This window comes from Sinohyriopsis cumingii, chromosome 9, assembly GCF_028554795.1.
Source record: "Sinohyriopsis cumingii isolate HCF-2022 chromosome 9, ASM2855479v2, whole genome shotgun sequence".
Taxonomy (NCBI): Eukaryota; Metazoa; Mollusca; class Bivalvia; order Unionida; family Unionidae; genus Sinohyriopsis; species Sinohyriopsis cumingii.
In genome coordinates this window covers 52,246,213-52,269,383 of record NC_142969.1, presented here as the reverse complement: position 1 = coordinate 52,269,383, position 23,171 = coordinate 52,246,213, and the positions used below count along the sequence as shown (strand labels likewise).

General features: G+C 32.5%; 1 protein-coding gene across 1 annotated transcript in view; it reads right to left on the bottom strand.

The window, feature by feature from the left end:
- The window catches only part of LOC149791814 (transient receptor potential cation channel subfamily M member-like 2), a 172,903-nt gene extending 150,025 nt beyond the window's left edge, over window positions 1-22,878 (bottom strand). The window contains exons 1-2 of the mRNA XM_089969476.1: window positions 22,742-22,878; window positions 2,792-2,988 (exon numbers count right to left, since the gene is read on the bottom strand). Coding sequence (XP_089825602.1) covers window positions 2,792-2,947 — 156 coding nt within the window. The 5' untranslated portion in view covers window positions 2,948-2,988; window positions 22,742-22,878. The remainder of the gene's footprint in view (window positions 1-2,791; window positions 2,989-22,741) is intronic.
- Window positions 22,879-23,171: the final 293 nt, after the last annotated feature.

Below are 23,171 nucleotides of genomic sequence, written 5' to 3'. Positions count from 1 at the left end.
GATGCATCTATTGATCATACCTCCTCAAAAGCATTGTTTACAGAACTCAGTTGGTTCACAATATATGACAGGATAGATTTTCAAAAGGCAGGTCTTTTATATAAATGTCTACATCGAACTGCACCAGAGTATCTTCAGGACTTATTCAGGCCTTTTTCAACACAATATCAGTTGAAATCAATATCACATGGAAACCTTCTAGCATCAAAACCAAGAACACAGCAATTTAAAAAGAGCTTCCAATACTTTGGTATAATTATGTAGAACAAGCTTCCACTACATGTAAAATCTGCTGAAAATATTACAGCATTTAAGAAGAGATATCATGAGCATGAGTGTGTTTCTAATAGATAATGGAATTTAGTATTTTCATACAAAACATGTTAAAATACACAGTAATTATTGCTACCTTCATATAATGTGCATTATTATACTCTCCTTAACAGGGCCTCAAGGGAGAATAGTCCTTGAATAATGATTCACCCTTTATAGATAAAGCATTATTATTATTATTATTACAGCATAATATGATACTGTAAAACCTTTTTTGAGAGACTGTCCCATATGCTAACAAAAACTCTAAAGACAGATGATCCTTCAATAGAGATCATCACATTATTGATGCGATTTTAATAATATTTCCTTTATGAGGAAGTGGGAATTTGTGCATAATTAAGCTGAACTGAGAATACAGTCAGGTCTCAGATTACAAATGAGTGTCATTCTTAAGGATGTTCTTAACTTGATTTAGTATGCAAGTCAGAGTTTGTATGTAAATGTTCATGTCCATTAATAAAACATATGCAAAAAATAATGCTTTATAACTTTACCAAAAATAAGCCTTAATCTCATTAAGAATGATAACATAGTAAGATACAGTAAATTGCAAAGCAAAACCAATCCATATAAACAATTTTAAGAAAATTTAAATATCATGGCAACTCTACCTTATGCGTAAACATTAATAGTTTTGGTAAATTAGACTCGCGCATCATGGAGCTGGAAAAGTTGCTACAGGTGGTTTTACAATTCATGTGAAGAATTGATGCAATGAAGTCCAAACAGATGCTTTCTTTTTTCTTCATAAATTTCTTTGTAACACCAAAGAGCTTTGGTAACACCACTATAATACACACCGGTGAATCTCTTGGCATTAGGATATTGCTCTTCAAATTTTACCATTTCTGCAAACAGATGAAAGGCATCAGCTATTGAAACTTTGAATTGCCTTGGTTCCGGAGTTTAGATATCACTTTTGGTTTCTTCTTATTCTAACATGTGGGATTTGATCTCCACCAGGTCTTCATTGCTGAGTTCCAGTGCATGTGATTATATCAACGCTGTGACATCATGCTCATTAACTTCTAAATTAAGTTGCATCTCAGTGCACAACATTCTTCCATGCTTCAGTGGTACTGTCCTCAGAAAAACCCTTCAAACTGTTTTCAGAATGATGGCATAACTTTTTTCCAAACATGATTCATATTTGATACCTTGCCCTCACCCCAAGAATTGGCCATGTTTTTTATGGCGCCTTAATTGAGTATGACTTCCAAAACTCCTTCAATTTTTTTTCTTCACTTTCAATTCCTTGAACAAACGGGGAAATGTACATCATAAATAATAGGTCTTGAAAGATCTAATCACCCCCTGGTTTATTGGTTGAATCAGATGTATTGAAGGGTAAAAATACAACTTTAACATTTGGATGGACATCATCTAATGTTGCTGGATTGCCAGGGGCATTATCAAGCACTAAAAGTACCTCAAAATGGAGATTCTTAGAGATACAGTAACATTCAACCTCTGGCACAAAAAGATTTACAAACCAGTCTAAGAACATAACCCATGCCTTCTTGCTGGTGTTCCAAATGACTGGTAATGCTGCTTTCAAAACGCTTTAAAGTGCATGCCAATTTTTGCTGTGGTAAACCAGCAAGGGCTTCAATTTAAAATCACCAGCTGCATTACGCCCAAACAATAAGGTTAGCTGTTCTTTACTTGCTTTACAGCCTGGCTTTGACTTTCTTCTGTTGCAATATTTGTGCGGTCAGGCATTTTTTCCCAAACTAAACCTGTTTCTTCTACACAAACACTTGTTCAGCACAATAACCCCCCTCTCTTATAATTTCAGCCAAAACATCAAGAAATTCACTCACTGCAGTCACATCTGCTCTTAAACTATCTGCTTCCGCTGCCATCTTATGATGATGTAAATTAGCTCTCACTTTGACACCATGCACTAAACTGTGCTCTCCATGAACTACCTTTAAGTCTTCAAAAGCATTCTAGCCTTTTCTTGAATCAAGTTCTGACTGATCAGCATACACCATTGATTCAGGTCCTCAATTCAAATCATTAACAATCTTTCCATTTCAATAAGCAAACCTCTATGCTGCTTAGTAATGATCATAGATTTCATTGGTGCCGATCCTTTAACATGTTCCATAATACGGACTTTGTGCTGAATAACTGTAACGATCAAAGCTCGACTATAGCCTAAATCCTTACCAACTTGCAATGGTGCTTCTCCTCTTTCTGCACACTTTATTATTCAACATTCCTATCCATTGTTATTTGTTTCACTTTCTTAGCATCAATATCATTTCCACTGCATATACGCTTTGGAGGCATTATCTAAAAAAGCCATTCTTAAAAATAAGATGATCAAATGCCAATTGAAAGTCACTAATAATTAATATAAACTGAAACATATTTCAGATTGCTAGGATACCGCTATGTCTCATGATTTGCTAACAAAAGGGAGATAATACGGTTTTATTTAATTTACCCCATTTCCACTCCCATAATCTAATTGCACTTCTACTGCTTCATCATGATGCTGTATGCTGGCTCTACTGACTTTCTCATCATTTTTACCCAGCTGCTGGGGCTGAAGCCTATCCTGGGGAATTTCAGTCTCTATAGGGCCAACTTTTGCTGCCATGGTCAGGAAGTAGAATCTTGTCTCTTTTCTACATGGTTTTCCTGGAAAGAAACAGAGGTAACATTTGTGAATTAAAGACCTTGAAAATACAACAATAGCTAAACAACACTTTCAAAAAGACTTTTAGCCCTGGACACTCTTTACACATTTTAATATACATGTAATAAGTAATAGTAATTATATTTAATCCAATCTGAAGGATAATGATGCTTGTCTAAGAAACATATCACATGTAACAATTTTAAAAACTTAATAAAATTTTAAGTCTGTGCATCATGTAAAAGATAAAATGTATCTACCATTTGCTTCCTTCATTACTGTACATGGTCACTGTGACAGATAGGATACTCTACTGTATATCCATCCAGGTATACTGACAGCATCCCTCTGTCTATCATATTATCTACTGGCAAACCTATCATGAGACTATATAATTGTGCTGTTTGTGGCCGGGGTTAAATACGCAAAGCTGCTGAAAGTATTGGTTCTTCTTATTCTGATTTAAAAATATGAGTCTTTTATGTGGTAGCAGCTGTCATCCATTCATCTATTTTATTCTTCAACCCTACATAGTACCATAATATCATAACAGCAAATACAATATTCCTAGAGGTAGATCATGGTTATTTTTTTTGCTCTAAGTGGGTCTGATTCTGAGTAGAAGCATGTTCACTTTGCTGTTTGTCTTTTTTATTGACAGTGTACTGTTCCATCTGCAAAGGGAGGTTTGACTGAATCCTTCCAAACTCCCTTCTAAGTGTCACTGTAGTGTTCAAAATACTGGACTGAGTTGTGTAATTATTCCTTATGAAAAGCTGACATGGTATGTACTTGGCATCGTCTAATTGGCATATATTTAGGTTGAGATTATTTTCAGATCAGGAATTGCATGTATGTACTAAAAACATTTACCTAAATCAAAACTGTTTTCACTTTCCTCACATTATTTTTTTCCTTTAAACAAGACTGAGGTGTCTGTCCTGATGTATTTCATACATCATCAAATCTTATAAACATATATGTATTGTATAGCTCCATGTATATATATATATATATATATATACATTGATTTATTTTGATGGGCATCAATTTTTGTGGTTTAGCAAAATATTCCATTTTCACTGACACAAATCCATGGTTATGTCTTCAGAAATAGCCTTACTGCATAAGTTTTTTAACTCTAATTACTGTGGAAATATCAAGCTCCGATAAAATTTTACTCAAGAAACATGTTCATTTTCAGTAATCTATAAACATGGTGGATACATTTTACCAGACCTTCAACAGTACTCATCATATAAATGTGAATTCACAGTAATCTATTAAATAAGCAAGAATATAATACAGGTCTTAATTCATTGACATATGTGATTTTAATCTGCATAAATTTTGCGCTGATGTGATTTCATATGAATTTTTGTTGATTTAATCTTTTTAGTGAAGACTAAACCATAATGAAATTGTTTGTCCAAACCCCCAACAATTAGGATTCATAAACAGCTAAACTGAATGGTATAAAAATTAACTGAATTACATATTTTTCAATGAAACTTAAAAGAGAACAAAACAAATTGAGATTCGTGACTTCGAGTTATACAACCACTCTTGGGAACACAACCAACGTGTTAAGCCAGGGATTAGTTGTGTGCATCGTGTTCTTCATACACTCAAGAAATAAATGTGAATTCACAGTAATCTATTAAATATGCATGTAAATTAGTTTACCTAGCTCTGCTCATTTGCTGATGTGCTCAACATGCAAATGTGAATTTACATTAATCTATTAAATATACATGTAAATTAGTTTACCTAGTTCTGCTCATTTGCTGATGTGTTCAACATACAAATGTGAATTTACATTAATCTATTAAATATACATGTAAATTAGTTTACCTAGCTCTGCTCATTTGCTGATGTGCTCAACATGCAAATGTGAATTTACATTAATCTATTAAATATACATGTAAATTAGTTTACCTAGTTCTGCTCATTTGCTGATGTGCTCAACATACAAATGTGAATTTACATTAATCTATTAAATATACATGTATTTTATATACCAGATGCTGTTCACATACTCAACAAATAAATGAGAATTCACAGCAATCTATTAAATATACAGGTACATATTTTACCAATCAGTACTGCTCTTGTACTCAACAAATAATAATAATAATGCTCTATTTATAGAGGGTGACTCATTAGTCAAGGACTATTCTCCCTTGAGGCCCTCTTAAGGAGAGTATAACAATGCACATTATATGAAGATGGCAATAATTACTGTTTATTTTAACATGTTTGGTGTTAAAATACTAAATTCCATTTTCCATATAAATAATAATAATAATAATAATAATAATAATAAATAATAAATAAATTCACATTCATTAACCTATTAAACACAATAGGATACAGTGCTGCTCATGTAGCTAGCTAGTAAATGTGAGCTCAGAGCACTCCATTAAATATACATATGCAGAATGTTCCCGAGGGGTGCAAGATTAAGAGTCAAAATCCCTATGGTGTCAGAACTGTGGGTCAGATGGGTACAAGAAAAATTTCGGTGTCAAAACTGCAGATCAAATTAAAAACAGATATTTATATTTGTGTTCCTTTTTACTATCATAAAGATGCAACTCTAAACAATCTTAATTATTTTTATAATTTTCTTTTCTTAGCTCATTTTGTCCTGAATATGAATAGGTCGTATTATGTAACTTTATCCTGAACGTGGCTACGGACATAATCTATTACATATCTGTACTGCCTTGGCAGAAACATGTTATACATCACAGATTATAAGTTGTGTACTTCATCAACAAATTAGGAACTTATCAAAGCACATCTATGCAGTGAGATCTTATAAAAATATGGCTGGAAAAGCACTTGTCTGACACAAAATCAATCAATAATATCACAGATGATAACCTGAATGTTAACTCCATGTTAATATATATATATGCATATATTTTACCCAGTGCTAATGTACTCAAAAACTAAATGCACTTTTACAGGAATCTGATATACAAATTTATATTAACCCAGTGCCCAAAAACTCACTGAATCAAGTTAATTCACAGTAATCTATTAATACACATGTAAATATATAATTACCCAGTGCATAACTCAAATGTGCAAACAAAAGCTCTAGGATAAATCAATCAACCTGTCCATCTGAAAATATGATGGCAATTTCTCTTAATTACTTTATTATTGCCCATTATAATCAAGCATTTATGAGTTTCAAAGTACATGTACATGTAATTGTTTTCTCTGTCAAGTAATTTCTGCCAAGATGTGCATTATCAGAGCCATGCTATAACAATTTCATTTGACACCATAAGAAAAAAATGCCACAACAAACCTACATTTCTAAGAGATCAAATTTTCCACAATTTTCCCTACATCAAATTTAAGGGCATACAGTGTATACTGATACCTCCATTATCCAAAGTTAGAATGTTCACATTTTGTGAGTACACTAGACAATGTCCTTCTCCTATTCAATTCAACCCCATTCAGAATGAACACAGAAGACAAAATAGATTGATTAGTTTTAAAACAAGGATAAAATGAACTGATATAAGTGTACCTGAGGATCAATAAATTCATAACTGCTTCTTCTGAGCCAATGCAGTAATCCATTAAATGCATCTTTTACTGTACTGGGATTTTACCCCGGTAACTGTTAAATTACCACATATACTAGCATACAAGTTATATCCAACTGTAAACATCATAGATCTGTAAATGCCATCGTATAATATGCCAGCAGATCCAGATCCATGCAGTTTGTTATCTATGATTAAACATAAGAACAAGCAACATCAACCCTGATATACCACTACATTCTGTGATGGCAGATACAGATCAGCACTATTTGATGGTTAGTAAACATGGGTATATAAGTGTCAACCAGGATGTTAAGTTCTTAAATCCAAAGGAATTCAAGTTCCTGAATGGCTCAGTTTCAAGATTAATTTTAATGGAATTTACAAGTAACCATACACACCTAAAAATAACACATACTAAGCTGAAAACAAACAAAATATCTAGGATCTGCACTTTAACATAATAATGCAAAAAGCAGACTAGGCCCCATTTTTAGTAAATTACTCAAAACTTCTGAAATTTAGCTGTATTATATTCCTTTATAATGATAGTTCCAATGCAAGCAATATTAATGTGACTCTCATAAGCACAGATTCTCCAGAGGATTCAAGATATCTCAATAGTTTTAAAAACTGAAAAGTACATGAAAACATTTTTTATTCTTAAAACAAAAACCTCTGGAATTCCTCAAATTTCAGGAATTTCTCAGTCCTCAAAATTTCATCAAAGAATAAGCTAGATTCTTCTCTGAGCAGGATTGAAGATATTTATGGCTGCACTGTAATCCCTGATGACTGCCAAAAGTTCAGTTAAAAATGCATGATTACCACAATAGAAATAATATAGATATTCAAAACTATCAGTCTGAGGTGTTTAATGAAACTTAAGCTCCAGCATTATTTTACGTGAAAATCATAAGTTGATGCTTAACAGCATGGGTCTAACTCTAGTGATCCCTGTACATGATATAACAGTGATCTGGATTGGTGCTATTTCAATTTGGGTGCATGATCTGTATGGGCATAGAAGGTAACATGCACATATCCAAGATTTACTGATAAGCATAACATGCTTTTTTAAAACTGATTCAAGTTACACTGAGGAGGTCTCAAGATCTACACTTTCAATCTAAATAAACATACATGTACACATTCTCCAAGGAGATTTATGGATCTGAGGACTTTATGGATACATTTCTTCTCACAACCACATGTTGTGCCGAATGCATGAGAAAAGTTCTAAATGAACAAAATATAAAAATATAATTCAGTCTAATTGTATCGTTAATATTAAATTTCACAGAACATGCTTAAATTTCTGCTTTACTTCAGTGGAAATTGCCCAAATCATTTGTTTTACCCCAACTACAACTTACCAGGTATATTTTATGCTTTTCAATGCATTAAAAGCAAGCTTTGTCATAATGGTTGATGAAATGTCTACTTGAGTATTCAAGTTTCCCCTCTTCAAAAATAAGATTAATACAACTGTAGCAAAGTATCCCTGCACTTTTTTCAAAGCATGCAGTGGGGCGTGATACAATTCTGACAATAGTGATCCATCACTGTAGCCTCAATACAAATTTAATGGCCCCTCATATAAAAAGAATCTAGAGCAGTACAACACTGTCTCTGATGTAACATGGATATCATTATGGTTTTTCACAATAGTGCAATGCAATCTAAATAAGATCCCATATATAACATGGCTATGATTATAGTTCCAACTATAAGGCACTGCAATATACACATAATCCCTCATAAAACAAATTGTAGACATGATTATGGTTCCATTCTATAAGGCACTGCAATATATATATATATATATATATATATATATATATATATATATATATATATATATAAACATACTACCTCATAAAAAATAGATGATTATGGTTCCTTAATATAAAGCATTGCCATATAAACATAATCCCTCATATAACAAGGATATGATTATGATTCCTCACTAAAATTCACCTCAGAATAAATATTGTCCCCGACTACAAAAAACAACAACACAATATTGTGGAATTACAAACAAAGCATATTGAAAATAACTGAAGGTAAAGAAATATTGTCAATTAATTCTTTTTCTTGCAGTTGAAAGAGGTGAGTTTTACAGCCATGCTGATGATAACATTGTATCTAAGTTCATGAGACAATTCATTCCCGTAACTAGGCCTGGATATGCAAAAGAATGCTGTCCATCAGACCAGTTTTAACACTGGGAATAATGAGAATATGTTTCAGATGAGTGTAAGTGTCTGGATGGACTGCACACAATGTGAGATTAGATGGGTATTTCAGACTAGACAGTCATCAAAATAATGCAGAGTGAAGAGATTTTGTTTGGTTCTTGATTGAATAAGCAGCCAGTGGCATACCAAGCCAGGTGGGTGGGTGGGAGGTGGGGGGATTTCTTGGTTCTTAGTACACTAAGGGCATACCTTAAACCAGTGTTTTCAACTTATTGATGTTTTTCTGCAATAGGTATTGAGATGAACCTGATAGAAAAGTATATAAAAGTCAGCTCTAGAAAGTAATAAGGAACACAAAGGCATTTTAGAGGCACCAATACAAAAAGATGTGAACATAGCTGATGCATCTCGGCTTCATCTATGCAGCCACTTAAATAATGTGTTCATTATATATATATATATATATATATATATATATATATATATATATATATATATATATAAATATATATATGTGTGCGTGTGTCAGTGTGTGTGTGTGTGTGTGTGCAACCATGTCAATCAAGAGAATGCCGCAATAAAAATCAAATCTTGATCTAGTTCTTCTAACCTTTGGGTAACTTTTTTTAATTTACAAGATTATAACAAAAAAATATATCAGCAAATTTGTAAAATAGTTTTATTATTTCTAGATCAGAATTGGGCTCAGTCTTCCTTGACCTTTCTTTTCGAGGTGATTATACTCCATGTCATAATATTTACAGATGCTTTCAGTTTTAAGTTATAATGCATTGAAATGTCAGTCAAGGTAACTACATGTACTTTGATATGTTCATTATAGATTGTAAAATGGATTGAGAAATTAAAATTTATGATCAAGATTTATTACTAACAAATTTATTGATCTTTGCATAAAAATTAAACATTCATTATTTAAGGGTAAAATCCTAAATAAAGAAAAGTGCAGGAAGATTCTTGTAATGTGACCAGTTTCTATAATAAAGTACAGTATTTACTCCACAACATTTGTATCCATTGTCTGCATTATTTGAAATGAAACAATTCCAAGTGATACATTAATCTGCATGTACCATCATCTCTATCCATAATAAAGTCTTCTACTTCAAAGTGAAACAAAATTTATTAAAGGCAGCCCACTCAGGGATCAATACCTTGACAAATTTATGCTCATTTGGCATGACAGCATTTGTTCATTTCAGATTTCAATCTAGGCAAAGCTATGAAACTTCTGACAAAGCAATACATCTTTAACTTTTTTAATGAGCAATTATTGACATACTGACTGCACAATCACCAGACCAACGACACATGAAACAACAAATACGCAAGATTTTATCTGTTTTAATGCAGTACTAGACCTTGATTAAGCTATCTTTGTCCCACAGTGATGATGAGTATATTAGAATTTGTAATCTTCAGTGAACACGGGCAGTTAAGGTTGGGAAACTGTCCCCTGGGCTTGCTAAAGGTTCAACACTGAAAATGTCTAAATGATTATTTCTGTGGCTTAGCACTTTATTTGCTTGCAAAATGTAAGCATGCATTTGGTTTTCTTTTCTTTCAAAGTATAGTTATTGACAAAAGGTCAGAACATATCAGCATTTTTTTTCATGAGTGACAAGGGTTCCAATTCTGATTATAAGTCAGAAAACTTCAATACATATTGTTTTTACATGTCAAATGTATAGTGATATGAATTTTCTCTTTATCTTGAAAATCAGAAGCATAAATTTCAAATCACTTGCTTGTCTTGATCTTACACATCTTGGTATTAACAATGCCAATCGCATTAAAACAAAATACGAAAGACACTGTCAAATTCTAAGACCTTCAAGTCAAACCTCAATTCTTATCATTGGTCAGTTATAAATGTAACAAGTCTATGACAAATGTTGCTGAAATATTAACAATATACAGTACAACTTCAACAAGTTCAGGAGTTTAAGTCGATATTTTAGGTCCATAATTTTTCATGATATGGCATTATGAGAACATGTTTCAGTCATTCAATCTGCCTGAGATCAGAGACATGAAAATATGATAAAGAGGAACCAATAGTTATTCAAGTTACCCAGAGTTTCTTATGGACTCTAAGAAAAATAAACAATCAGCATATAAAAATATAAATGAATTCATAGACTCAGCAGGACTTAGGAACAAAATATAATTACTATCCCCACAAAACCAAAAGACCCAGTAACTAGCTAAATAAATTTAGAAGCCCCCACATAAATACCCATAACATATCATTCAATTTTATAAATATATTAATAAATAATTCACTTAAAAAGCACCTATCAAAAACTAAGGAAACCGAAAAATCAGATGTCCTAGATGTCCTTAACGAACCGAGTAATCAGCTAGGACTACAGTCATAGATGTCCTTAACGAACCGTGTAATCGGCTAGGACTCTGGTCTCTTGCTAAATAAAGTATAAATAACATTCGATCTCTAAAAACATTAATAAATAAATAACTTAAAGAGGCATTATCTAAAAACTTATAAATAACATAACGTAGGAAGCACACCCTAAACACCTCAACTAGTAATACCATAATAACCTTGAAAATCTCTCTTCATACATAATTTCTACTAATAACGTCTATAAATAGCATAGAACATCCCCCCTTTTTAGAACATTTTAAAACAACAACAAAAAAACCCGCAAGAAACACCAGGCAAATGCAACATGAAACCAGCGATGTGAAGCAACCAGGACCATTCCCGAGCTCTCCTTCCCACTAATGACAGCCAACCATTCAACTGTAAGGGACCTTTATGGACCCACAGATTGAGGCCAAACTATCAGGGTTCCCTGAACCCATAAAAGCCTGGGGGAGGTGGCACCATTCCCTTCCTCAGGAACAACTAGCAGGCTGCGATGCAGTCAGAAAAAAAGTGGCACATGCACAATTGTGAGCACGCCACTATAATTAAACTCAACAACAAAAATGAGATCAGAGAAATGTTACACTGGAACTGAAAGAGTCATTTCAGTTAGATGCAATAATAAACATGAGAACATCTTAGAGGGAACTGATAGCCATTTGAATTACCTGAGATCACAGACATGACAACATGTTATAGTGGACACGATAGAGTCATTCGTTTCATCTGAGACCACAGCCATGAAAACATATTACAGTTGCAATTATATAGTCAATACAGTAGTGATGATACATCCACTCTGCTGCTAAAATCACAGTTGAGATGGTCAGGTTATGTCACCAGGATATCACAAGAGCAACCATAAAGAAGACCCACTGCAAACTCAAAGGAAGGACAGCAATTGCAGGGTGGTCAGAAGAACTGCTTCAAAAGATTCCATCAAGACATCCTTGAAAGATTTCAACACTGACCCTGAGTCTTGGGAAGATCTCATGCAGGACTGTTTCACCTGGCTGAGTCTCATCCATACTGGAGCTATAGATTTTGAATGGAGAAGAACTGCATGGGCAATGCAGAAGTATGAGCAATGTCAATCTCAGAAAAGCAGCACATCCTCTGTTGATCAAGCAGACCAAATAATCTCATGTACTCACAGAAACTAAACCAGTCAGTGTCTCTTCAGACTCAAAGGATGAACAACATAGTCAATCCAGTTATTGCAGATAACTTGCATAAGAACATGTCACAGTGAAAGTGATCAAGTCATCTGAATTATCTGAGATCAAAGATGTAAGAACATCTTACAGTGGAAATGACTGAGTCATTTGACTTATATACATTAGATAACAGGCACAATCGAGAACATGTTACAGTAGAACTGATCAAGTCATTTGATTTACTCAAGATACCAGGCATCAGCAAATGTTACAATGAACAAACTGAGTCAACCAAATTATCTGAGATCACAGGCATATGAATGTTATAATGGAATGGACTGAATCATTGAACTTACATGAGATAACAGGCATTAGAGAACTTTGTTACAGCATAAATGAGTCAGTAATTTGAAAAATGACTGATTATTAATCAATTAAACATTTTAGCTAGGGTCTAATTGTTATTAATCAAAGTTTTTGTAATAGGACTTAAATTTTTAGAATTCTTGTTTGTTATAATTCTTTAAATAAAAAGAAATTATCAAAATTGTGTTTATTTAATATTAAAAGGAACATGGTAATTAAAAAAATTATCAAAATTGTGTTTATTTCTTTACAACAAGAACAGGTAAAATAGGTATAATCATTTATCATGTAAAAGGTGTAATGACTAGATAGCTACATAATTAGAACCACATAATCATTAGATGATGAATATAATAAGTATTAACAGCAGTTTTGTATAGTATTGCCCAGAAATTCTAGAATTTTCAACTTTGAACCAAAGGTACAACAGAAAAGGTTGCTTCAGTTCCTTGCAATGGAAGCAGTGGAGGACAACACTAAACAGATATGAGGGGCTTGAATTGCCACCCATCTACACCATTCTCCTTGTCTTATGTGTCCATTATAAATCATGTGATCAATATCAATGGCTGATGAAGGTTATGTGATCTTGCCAAAAATTTAAACTCTTAAGATATTTATGCACTGAGCATGGGAAACTACTAATTATTTTGAACTGAAGAGTTTTAACATGTTGACAGGTAATACAAATAGGTACAACTGAATCATTCCATCAACATTCAGAGCAAGACTTACAATTTTATATTCTTATGAAGAAATACCATCACATTCATATTTTTGGGTTTGCACTTTTGTTATAAGATTGCCAGCTAAGCTGAAAATCAACTAGTTGCTGGCACCACAATGAACTTTTTGTCAACTTTCAAAATTCTTTTAAAGTAAATTGTATATTTTAAAAAAAAGAAGTTTTTTTTTCTCAAGATCATGTACTAGTGTCTTTTACTAAACACTGAACATTATTGCAAAATCAGTTTTAGATTGTGTTTATTTGCCAGACCCTCTCCCTTTTTCTGGACACCAAAGCAGGTCCTAACTTTCAGCCATTTCTTTTTCCCTGTATTGTATATTTAATTTAGGTAATTGTTTTTTTTTAATTTAAAAAAAAGAAGTTATTTTACATACTATTGTATTGTAACTTTGTATGCTGGACATGACCTTTTCCAAAACTGAGATCATTTCTGCTTGACCTGATTGACCTTTTTTAATTTCATTTTATGTCAACTACTAATACATAGCTAAATTATTATGTGGGCTTAATATTAGGATCATTATTGATAGAAAAAGTAAATATGTTTACTTGGGTCTAAGTTTTGGAATTTCCTAAGTGTAATCCAGGTTATGTTTTTGATTCTGTAAACATCAGGATCATTCTAGGCTATTTTTCATTAAGTAATTTTTTTTTTTCGAAAATGCTAATTGTGACCTGAGGTAAAGTAGAGAACTATATAATCTTGTTATTGTGAGGACTTGGTCATTTGTTCTTAAACATCTAGCACTTTCAAGTTGTATTATGTTGTGTCCAGCTGAGATGAAACATTTTCTTCAAATTATTGAATTCAAGTGATTATTTTCTCTGGAAATACAGAAGTGATCTGATAAAATTCTTGGATAAAGATATTCACTAGAATTTATACTGAATTCAAACATTGTATTATATTACTGTGATTCAACAACAGAATGTTGACACATCAACACTATAAGCTATAACAGACATGTCATCACCTTCAGGACTTCAAATTACTAGGATTAATGTCTGTAATTCTTTGATTATTTTGGTACTTAATTCATAATAATGTAGTTCATTTTTCTCATTTTCACTTTGTGTTCTAGGGAAATAAAATATTTGTTAAATTTTACAAAAGCTTATTGTCTTTCACTCTTTTCTGTTACTTATTTTAAGAACATTGACTCATAACAGAAATTTGGGCACTCATCCTTGGGATATGAATTTTGCTAAAATATTTCTGAAACTTTGTTTCTGAAATTCTGATTAACTTTGTCTTGAAGTTTTCTAAATACCATGTATTATTCACATTGTAGAAATCTTTAGAGAAATCAACAAGCTTTTTACAATAAAATCTAAAGTAGAGAACTTTGTTTTGAATCCTACCCAGGAGTGGTTATAAATTAAAAAAATGGAATCACAGCTAACAAAGTTGGAATTAATGAGAGTTAAGACAGGTTCAGTTTCAGGTAGAAATGATGAAGATGCAAAATGAGAGAGAGAGAGAGAGAGAGAGAGAGAGAGAGAGAGAGAGAGAGAGAAAGAGATTGAGAGAGAGATAACAGCAGAATGGAAAAAGGAAAGACAAATAAATGCAAAGGGAAAAAGAAAAAAATGAATTTCAGTTTAGATTACAAGAATTAGAACTGGCAAGTGGAAAGCACTTCCCCACTTTTGATGCTTTAGAAATATCTAGTACCCCCTTTTCAGGAAAAAGAAATAGATCAATATTTTGTTCATTTTGAAATGACCAAGAGAGCATTGGACTCTATTATTACAATGTGTACTTACTTGTATTGGCAAAGCTCGTGATATTTACATTTCACTGTCACTACAGTAGAGTTCTGATTATGATGTGGCTAAGGAATATATTTTGAAGGGTTATGAGCTGGTACCTGAGACTTATCAATAAGGTTTTAGAAATTCTAGAATGTCAACTATCCAGACCTATGTTGAATTTGCATGGGAAAAATCAAAATAATTTGATAGGTGGCACTCTTCAAATAAGGTTAATAGAAAATCTCAGACAACTCATATTACACATATTAATTCAGCTCCTTTTTCTGAGTATTGTGTTTAGTAATCACAACCCCCTCACTTTCATCAGCAAAATGAAAGAAAAAAAACTTGAGATTATTGAGGTGGAGTTTGATATTGCAAGAATATAATACTGACATCAGGCACATTAAGGGAAAAGACAATTTTATAGCAGATGCACTTTCACATGTATAGAAATATATTGTTTCATGTATACTTTGTGACATTGATAAGATTTCATCTAATGTAAAAACAAATTACATGCATATTTTACTTACAGTAAATAGAAAGCTTTACTGTGTAAATCTTTCTTTTTCTTTATGAGGGGAACTGTCATGTATATTTTTGTTTGTTTGTTAGTTTTAAAAAAAAATTATTATTTCATTACATGCCACTGTAATGTAACATTGTATGCTGAACTTGACCTTTTCCAAAATTGAGTTCATTTCTGCCTGACCTGAATTTCATTTTAGGTAAACTACAAATACATAGCTAAATTATTCTCTGTCTGTGTGAGCTTAATATCAGGATCATTATTAATAAAAGAAGTAAATATGTTTATTTGTGTCTAAGTTTTGGAATTTTCTAAGTGTAATCCAGGTTAGGTTTTTGATTTTGTAAACATCAATGCTATAATAGACATATCATCACCTTCAGTTTCTGGATTTCTTTGGGACTTTTACTGAATCATATTCAAAACTTTAAATTAATAGGATTTGTGTCTGTAATTCTTGGATTATTTTGGGATTTAATTTACAATACTGTAAGTTCTTTTGTCTCATTTTCACTTTGTTTTCTAGGGAAATAAATTATTTGTTAAATTTTACAAAAGCTTGTAGTCCTTCATTCTTTTCTGTTATTTATATTAAGAGCATATACTTGTAACTTTCCAGGAAAGTCAGAAAGTTCAGTTTCACTTCTGCTTACCATTTTTTAAGAGGGTTGCTTATATCACAGCAAAATTATATTTCAAAAATGGATAAAAAAAAACATGAATGAAACAAAATATTGTTCATGCTGTCAATAATTTAGCATAGTCTTAGCCTACCATGTTGCAGGTGATTATTAGCAGTGATCATTAACTTATTTAATAGACTGTTCCTTCTAGAAATCATTATTATTATTAAGAATGGTTGCTAACTGAAAGAATTCTGGATCATTCAATCTAGCTTTAAACAATATGTCTGGTTCAGAATATATATATATCTTTTGGGAGTTTAATTGTTCCATTTGTCAATCTTTGATAAGTTTCTGTCTGTCATTTGATAATAAATTTTTTTCACACTGAGTCATACCTGTGCAATACATAGCAACAGTGACTAGATTTTAAGACTGTACTTGAACAACTTATTGTTGGTTAATGTCTTTTTTTATTAGTCTATATATTCACATCGATCTAAAAATCATGTACTGTACATAATATACATGTAAAGCAGAACAATAACAATTGTATATTAGGTCAATTACTTCCCCAGGTATCCAATAGGTAGTGACATCACAAACCTTGCCTGACAAATCTCTTTATATTGTGTTTTACTATGGATCTTTGCTTCTCACCCACAACAAATGATGATGCCCCCAACAATGAAGAGCAACATCTTTTAAGGCAGGGGGAAGGAAAATACATTGCCTGGGAGCATAGGAAAACTAAAAAGTAATGACAGGCAACATTTTTTTCCTGATGTGAAAGCCTAGCTGGGCAAGTAAATTCAGATTATTAAAAACTTATATTGCTGACAATGATGACAAACATTTAACCATTACACCAGTTCTTGAGGTGTTTACATATATACAGCATGATAACCAATTATCTCCATGTAATACTTTCTTGTGTTCATTGTTATTGGTACAGGGCCATACCAAACTACAGGTGTGGAATGTTCATTATATGTTAATTAGCATAAAGTCAACACTGGAATACCACCTCTGAGGTGAATCCTTCAAGGAACAAAACTCAGGAACGTTTTCCTTTCATCAAAACACTGATATTTATTCTTTGACATGCACACAGAGGGCCCTTGAACTTATTTTCTTATATAACTACATGGTAACCTATTTAATTCAAATGGAACAAGTAGAAAAAACAGGAAATCAACTTTGAAAAATATCATTGCAGGCAGCAAGAATTAACCACATTAAAAATTTATAAATAAAATCTTACTTACTATCACTCGCAAAATTATAAACAAATGCAGATTGGTATTTTAAAATAACAATGGAGTAATTACTGAAATTGTACAGGCACTAAACAATCTTCCAATGCTGATGTATCATGAAAGACTAAAGCAAACTGTTTGTTTGTATTACCTCTGACTTCATCACTCTCAATGTATTGGCGAAATCAGAAATACAAATGAAGTTCTTACTATCCCCCTTTGCATTTACACTATGACATCAAATAGATAATAACTTTCCCATCTACTGTATGAAAGTCTATTGGTACAATACTATATATTTTATTTTAAGAGCTAGATATGCATATAAACTGTCATCCTGTGCTTACATTAATACTCATTTTTGACTAAACCGCAAAAACCTATCCTCTGATTTAACACATACGTAGCTCAGACCTTGACCTTCTCAGCACAAAGGTTCAACTGCATTTCAAACTGGCCCCATACACTTCAACAAAGGACAACCTGGACCCACTGGTACAGAAAAATCAGATTATTACTTTCAGACAACTCAGGGCAAATGACAGCAAAACAAAGGAATGAAACAAATTGGTCCCAGTTCCATACTCAATAACATTGTTCCAATTGATAAAAGAATATCAGAAAAGTTGTAATGAATTATATAACCTTGGTAATTCAGTTAATGCAACTACCAGCACATTAAGCCATTAAAAACATATATGGTACTCATTCATTATACATGTATAAACATATGTAAAGTGGCGCTCTACAGTTTCATATTTTGCATAAGGTTAGAATTTTAAAGAAAATGAATTTCCCCAACTTTCCTCACTGATTTACTATTCAAAAAAGACCTTGTATGTCTTAGGCATAGTTCAATGAACCTTTAATTCCCTTTATTTTGGTGTATGATTGACGGGTGTAATATGGGTTATAGAGTATACAGCTTGGCCTTACTCCAGATGTGCACCAGTCTCAAAAAAGTGCTAGCTCCACTTGGTCATTTCACTTACTGAAATTCAGAGGTAAATTGTATAAAAAAGAGGCCATAACTTTTTTTACATTTCATATATTTGTTAAATCATTCAGTGCACTTTAGAAGCTGGTATTGACTAGTCTGGCAAAATTCATGTTCCCTATTTTAATAGCTGATAGTGTACTTTAGACTAATTCAGGCTGCATTTTAGCACAAGGGAAAAGTCATTTTAGTTAGCAGTGTGCTTGGATCATGTACAATTTCCAAAAGTACAATATCCAAAGAAATGTCAGCCACATTACATTTAAGTAGCAAGGAGGTATGCCCACATTCTCTCCATTGTGCATGTTTTAAATGTAAATAACTTCACCATACATACGTCACTCTCTCAAAATTACATAATAACTGGTTAGCACCCCGGCCAGTTTGTTCCAGATTAATGATACAAAAAATGAAAATGATGCAGCAAACAGGTCTTCACAAGCCCACTAGTCAAATGATTACCTGTATGAGCCATAGTATACCACCATGTCGGCCTATTCTGCACGTCGGGTAATTCTGCGCAACAATATGTCATTTCTGTAAACATTTGATCACGTGCTAATTTGGGTCAAAAATCCATTTTGTATCCAGAAAGAAGAATCGTACATTAATTAAGAAAAGTGATACTCATAAAGTGTACAAATATATCCCACATTTAGACTCAAAATGCATATAAAAATATGATTTCTAAATGGCAACGTGAAGACCCACTCCACAACCTTCTTGAACCTGTAACCCTCAAATTCGATTTACAATGCATCTTTTAGAATCATACAAATAAATACATTATATAAAAGATGAAAATGTGTACCTTAAAACAAAACTGTATTTTAATCCAAGTTTCCGATTTTGCAAGAAGCCGTCCAACACATACAAAATTGTCTGCTACCCAACATGCCTACTTGCCGCTAAAACATAAATTCTCAACAAATTCCCCAGCGTATAGTCTGTTTCTAAATTCTGCAGTAATTTTTTCCCCATCAACAAGACATTGTAAACACATTACATCCTATTTGTTGTTGTTTCTCTTCCACGTAATAGCTTATTTTTCATAAAATGTTGAACTTTACTAACATTTTTTACAAGATGGGTTTAGTTTGCTTAAAGGTCACTGACCATACTCCAACATTTTCCTATTTATTTCAGATTTGCATTACATGATTAAAAATAGTTATACTCGCACACAAAAATAAAAAAATTATCAAGGGCAGAGAAGAAATAATAATTACTCGAAATAGAAGTATACAACTCTGTTACTTCCCCTTAGTTATGATTTCCCACCTATAGAGGATGCAACCGGAAATGACGTACATTTATCCCTACAAGACAAAGTACATGCTTCTTGTTGTGGAAAAATTAAACACTATAAACTATGGATAGGGTATATTTTAGATGAAACTAATGAAAACTAATTTACTGTTCAGTCTTATATCGGTATGCGTGCACGTCGCACTAGATTTTGCTGGAATACTTATATTGAGAATGTCGTTGTGCAGATGCATATATTTGTTAGCATAAAGAAAATGTATATAAATATTTTAATTAGAACAAGCAAGATATGTCAGTTTGTGTTTTCTCTCATAAATATGTACGTTACGAAGTATAATTATTTTCTTTCAAAGAATATCAAAATAGTTTGTTTAAATTTAGTTTTTTTTTCTTCCTAAAACCTATCTTACATATCATCTACTTTTTTGTAGAAGAAACAGAACGTACTAACTATTGTTAAGTTTGTCCGAATTGTATCTCGAGTTGGGCTGAATTGTCTTTGGGCCAAATTTACTATAATCCGGCATAAATGATACAACTTTCCCATCCCTCCCCTATTCGATCCCACAGATTAAATACACTTTTTTTCCGGTAAACATGGTTTTTGGAAAAAGAAAGAACGTTTTTTCCCATCATCTCTCTTTTGGTTACATTCATACACTACACAGTGCACCATATTTGCTTACAAAAACACGATCGTACACTATATCACATAGACATTTAAATGGGGAAATTAAGCACTTGAATGGCTAGGTTGAATAGAAGGGATAAATGTATGTCATATCCAGTTTTAGCACACAGAAAATACCGATTGTTTACAGAGATTGCTGAATAATTTTTTCATTTTATAAAGCAGAGTTTTAAGTCTAATTACACATTTTTATGGTGTGCATATACAACAAATGCGTTTTGTTTATAACTATAATAATATCACACGTTTGTAGAATATATGTGGCTGGTGACCTTTAATATCTCTTGGCATTTATTGACATTTTTACGTTAATTTTGTAAAACTCGCTATAAACCTGACCTAATTACTCGACTGAACTGCTGACAGAAACAGTCCAAAGTAATATATTTCATTCCAATAGCAAGATGAATAAACATTACATCTTTTCAAAGATATGTGCAGAATAGGCCGACATATCGCGAGTCAGGAAAACAGTGGGGTGGTATCTCCTATGTCCAAAATTAATATTCTGGTGACAATTGCATCTTTTCAAACGGTAAGCATTGTTGTATTTTATTTTTGTCAATCGCTCGAATTCGTCATGCGTTTTTTTTTTAATATTGGAAACGAAAAGCTTAGGTACGCAGAAATACCCGACAGCAGTGTATATGTATGCAAGTAAACTGAAATCTGTATATGAAATGTTGAAATAATTTGCAGCAATAGGCAAGCCAAGGTAAATGAGGGTCAGTATAATAAAAAAAATCTTGATAAATTGTTTAAATCTATTTGGATCAAATTATACAGCTAGATCTATAGTCTGACTCTACATCCCCTTTTGTTTGTACCCCACTACCGATTTCAAAAACACGAACATTTAATGTGATAAAGAGTGATTAGAACTAAGTCAAATGAATCATTTATTTATAATTTCTAACTCAACTGTGACCAGAATGGCAATAATGCTGGCATCCCCTGCACCATTTCATGCTTAACTGACTTTCCATACTAACATGGCGCCATATTGGGTACACTATAGGCTAGTTTATTTCCATCAGACAACATAATGATGTAGTTCATCCTGTTCGGCAACTGCTGAATAATTGCATAAATTACATAATGTTGAGAGTTTGGAATTATATCCCTCTGCATACATGAACATAGAAATTAAATCGCTTGTTAAATCCACATGAAAAGCAAAATTTTTAGCTTTCATTATTTTTTATTTGCTTGATTTTACATTGTAAATATTGGAAGCAGACGACTTATGTATGTACATCTTTAGTCGTAATACACCCCTTTGCTGAAAATGGACTTATCCAGAAACTGGAAATGGATCCGAGCATAATCAGTCTATTACACTGAAAACTTCCATTAAGCATTAAACGCGCATAAGATGACAGTGTTAGAGCCACTCTACTCAGGTTAGAAACTATTATTCAATGAATAAACTGACTAAGTTCCTTGCACTTTTTATCACATTAAAGGTTTCCATTATTTAAATTGGTAGAAGGGTACAAACAAACGGGTCTGTATTATCAGACTATAGACTGCAACAAAATATCAGTTTAGAAAGCTAGTTATACGCTGACATCATATTTCTCCATCATGCCACATATCTTGATCTAGCAGTAAATGTCCCAAATCAAGCAGTAAATGTCCCAAAATCGGTAACAAATTACGTGACTGATATTCAGACTTCCGATTCCCTCCAATAACACATACAAATCTAGCAGTAAATGTCCCAATGTCTGTAACAAAGTATCTATGTTCAAAGGACGTGTTTAAGGAAGACGACCTGAATAACCATTTCTAGGCCATCTCCTATAGTTACTCGATGGAGGAAGTAATATAAATTAATAAAAGTGTCTCGAGTAACATATTTACGAAAAGCAATGTTAAAAAAGTATTAAATAATGTTGAACTTTTATGGCGTGAAAGATGTCGTCTGCTAGCAGAGACGCCATTTTTTAAAATTTAAATATCACGTTTTGATTGAAATAAATTGGTATACATGTACTAGCCTGGATACCAAACATGATGCTAATTTTCATACAGATTAATGAACGAGGAGTATTTTGGTTTTTATTAAAGTTAGTTCTCCTTTCTTACACATAGCCCCACCCCTTAATTCCGATTAACACAGTACGCAGTATTTATGTCAATTTTAAAAGCGCAGGTGTGCTATTACATTACCTGTTTCTGAAACTGAATCTTTCCTGTTGTTTCTGGAACAGCTCAAACATCAAATGTCTTGAAAAAATTACATTTTGTCCTTATAAAATAACGGTGTACACCTAAACTGATATCTTTTATGAAATATGTAATGTTGCTCCGAAACACGGATAAACTTCCGCTAACCTCTTGGTCCTTCGACGCCCGAGATCTCTTAGCAACATCTAATGTGTGAAGAGCAGGATGTATGTACCGGCTAAATCTAAGAAGCTACAAATATCCGGAAACTGAATTGAAAATAATAATAATAATAATAATAATAATAATAATAATAATAAACTTGTTTTAATAGAGTAAGATTATTTAATTTATTCACTTAACAATTAACATTTGGAAAAAATATAATGAAAGGATAGCATTTACGCGATTACCCTTTGTTGAAAACAAAAAA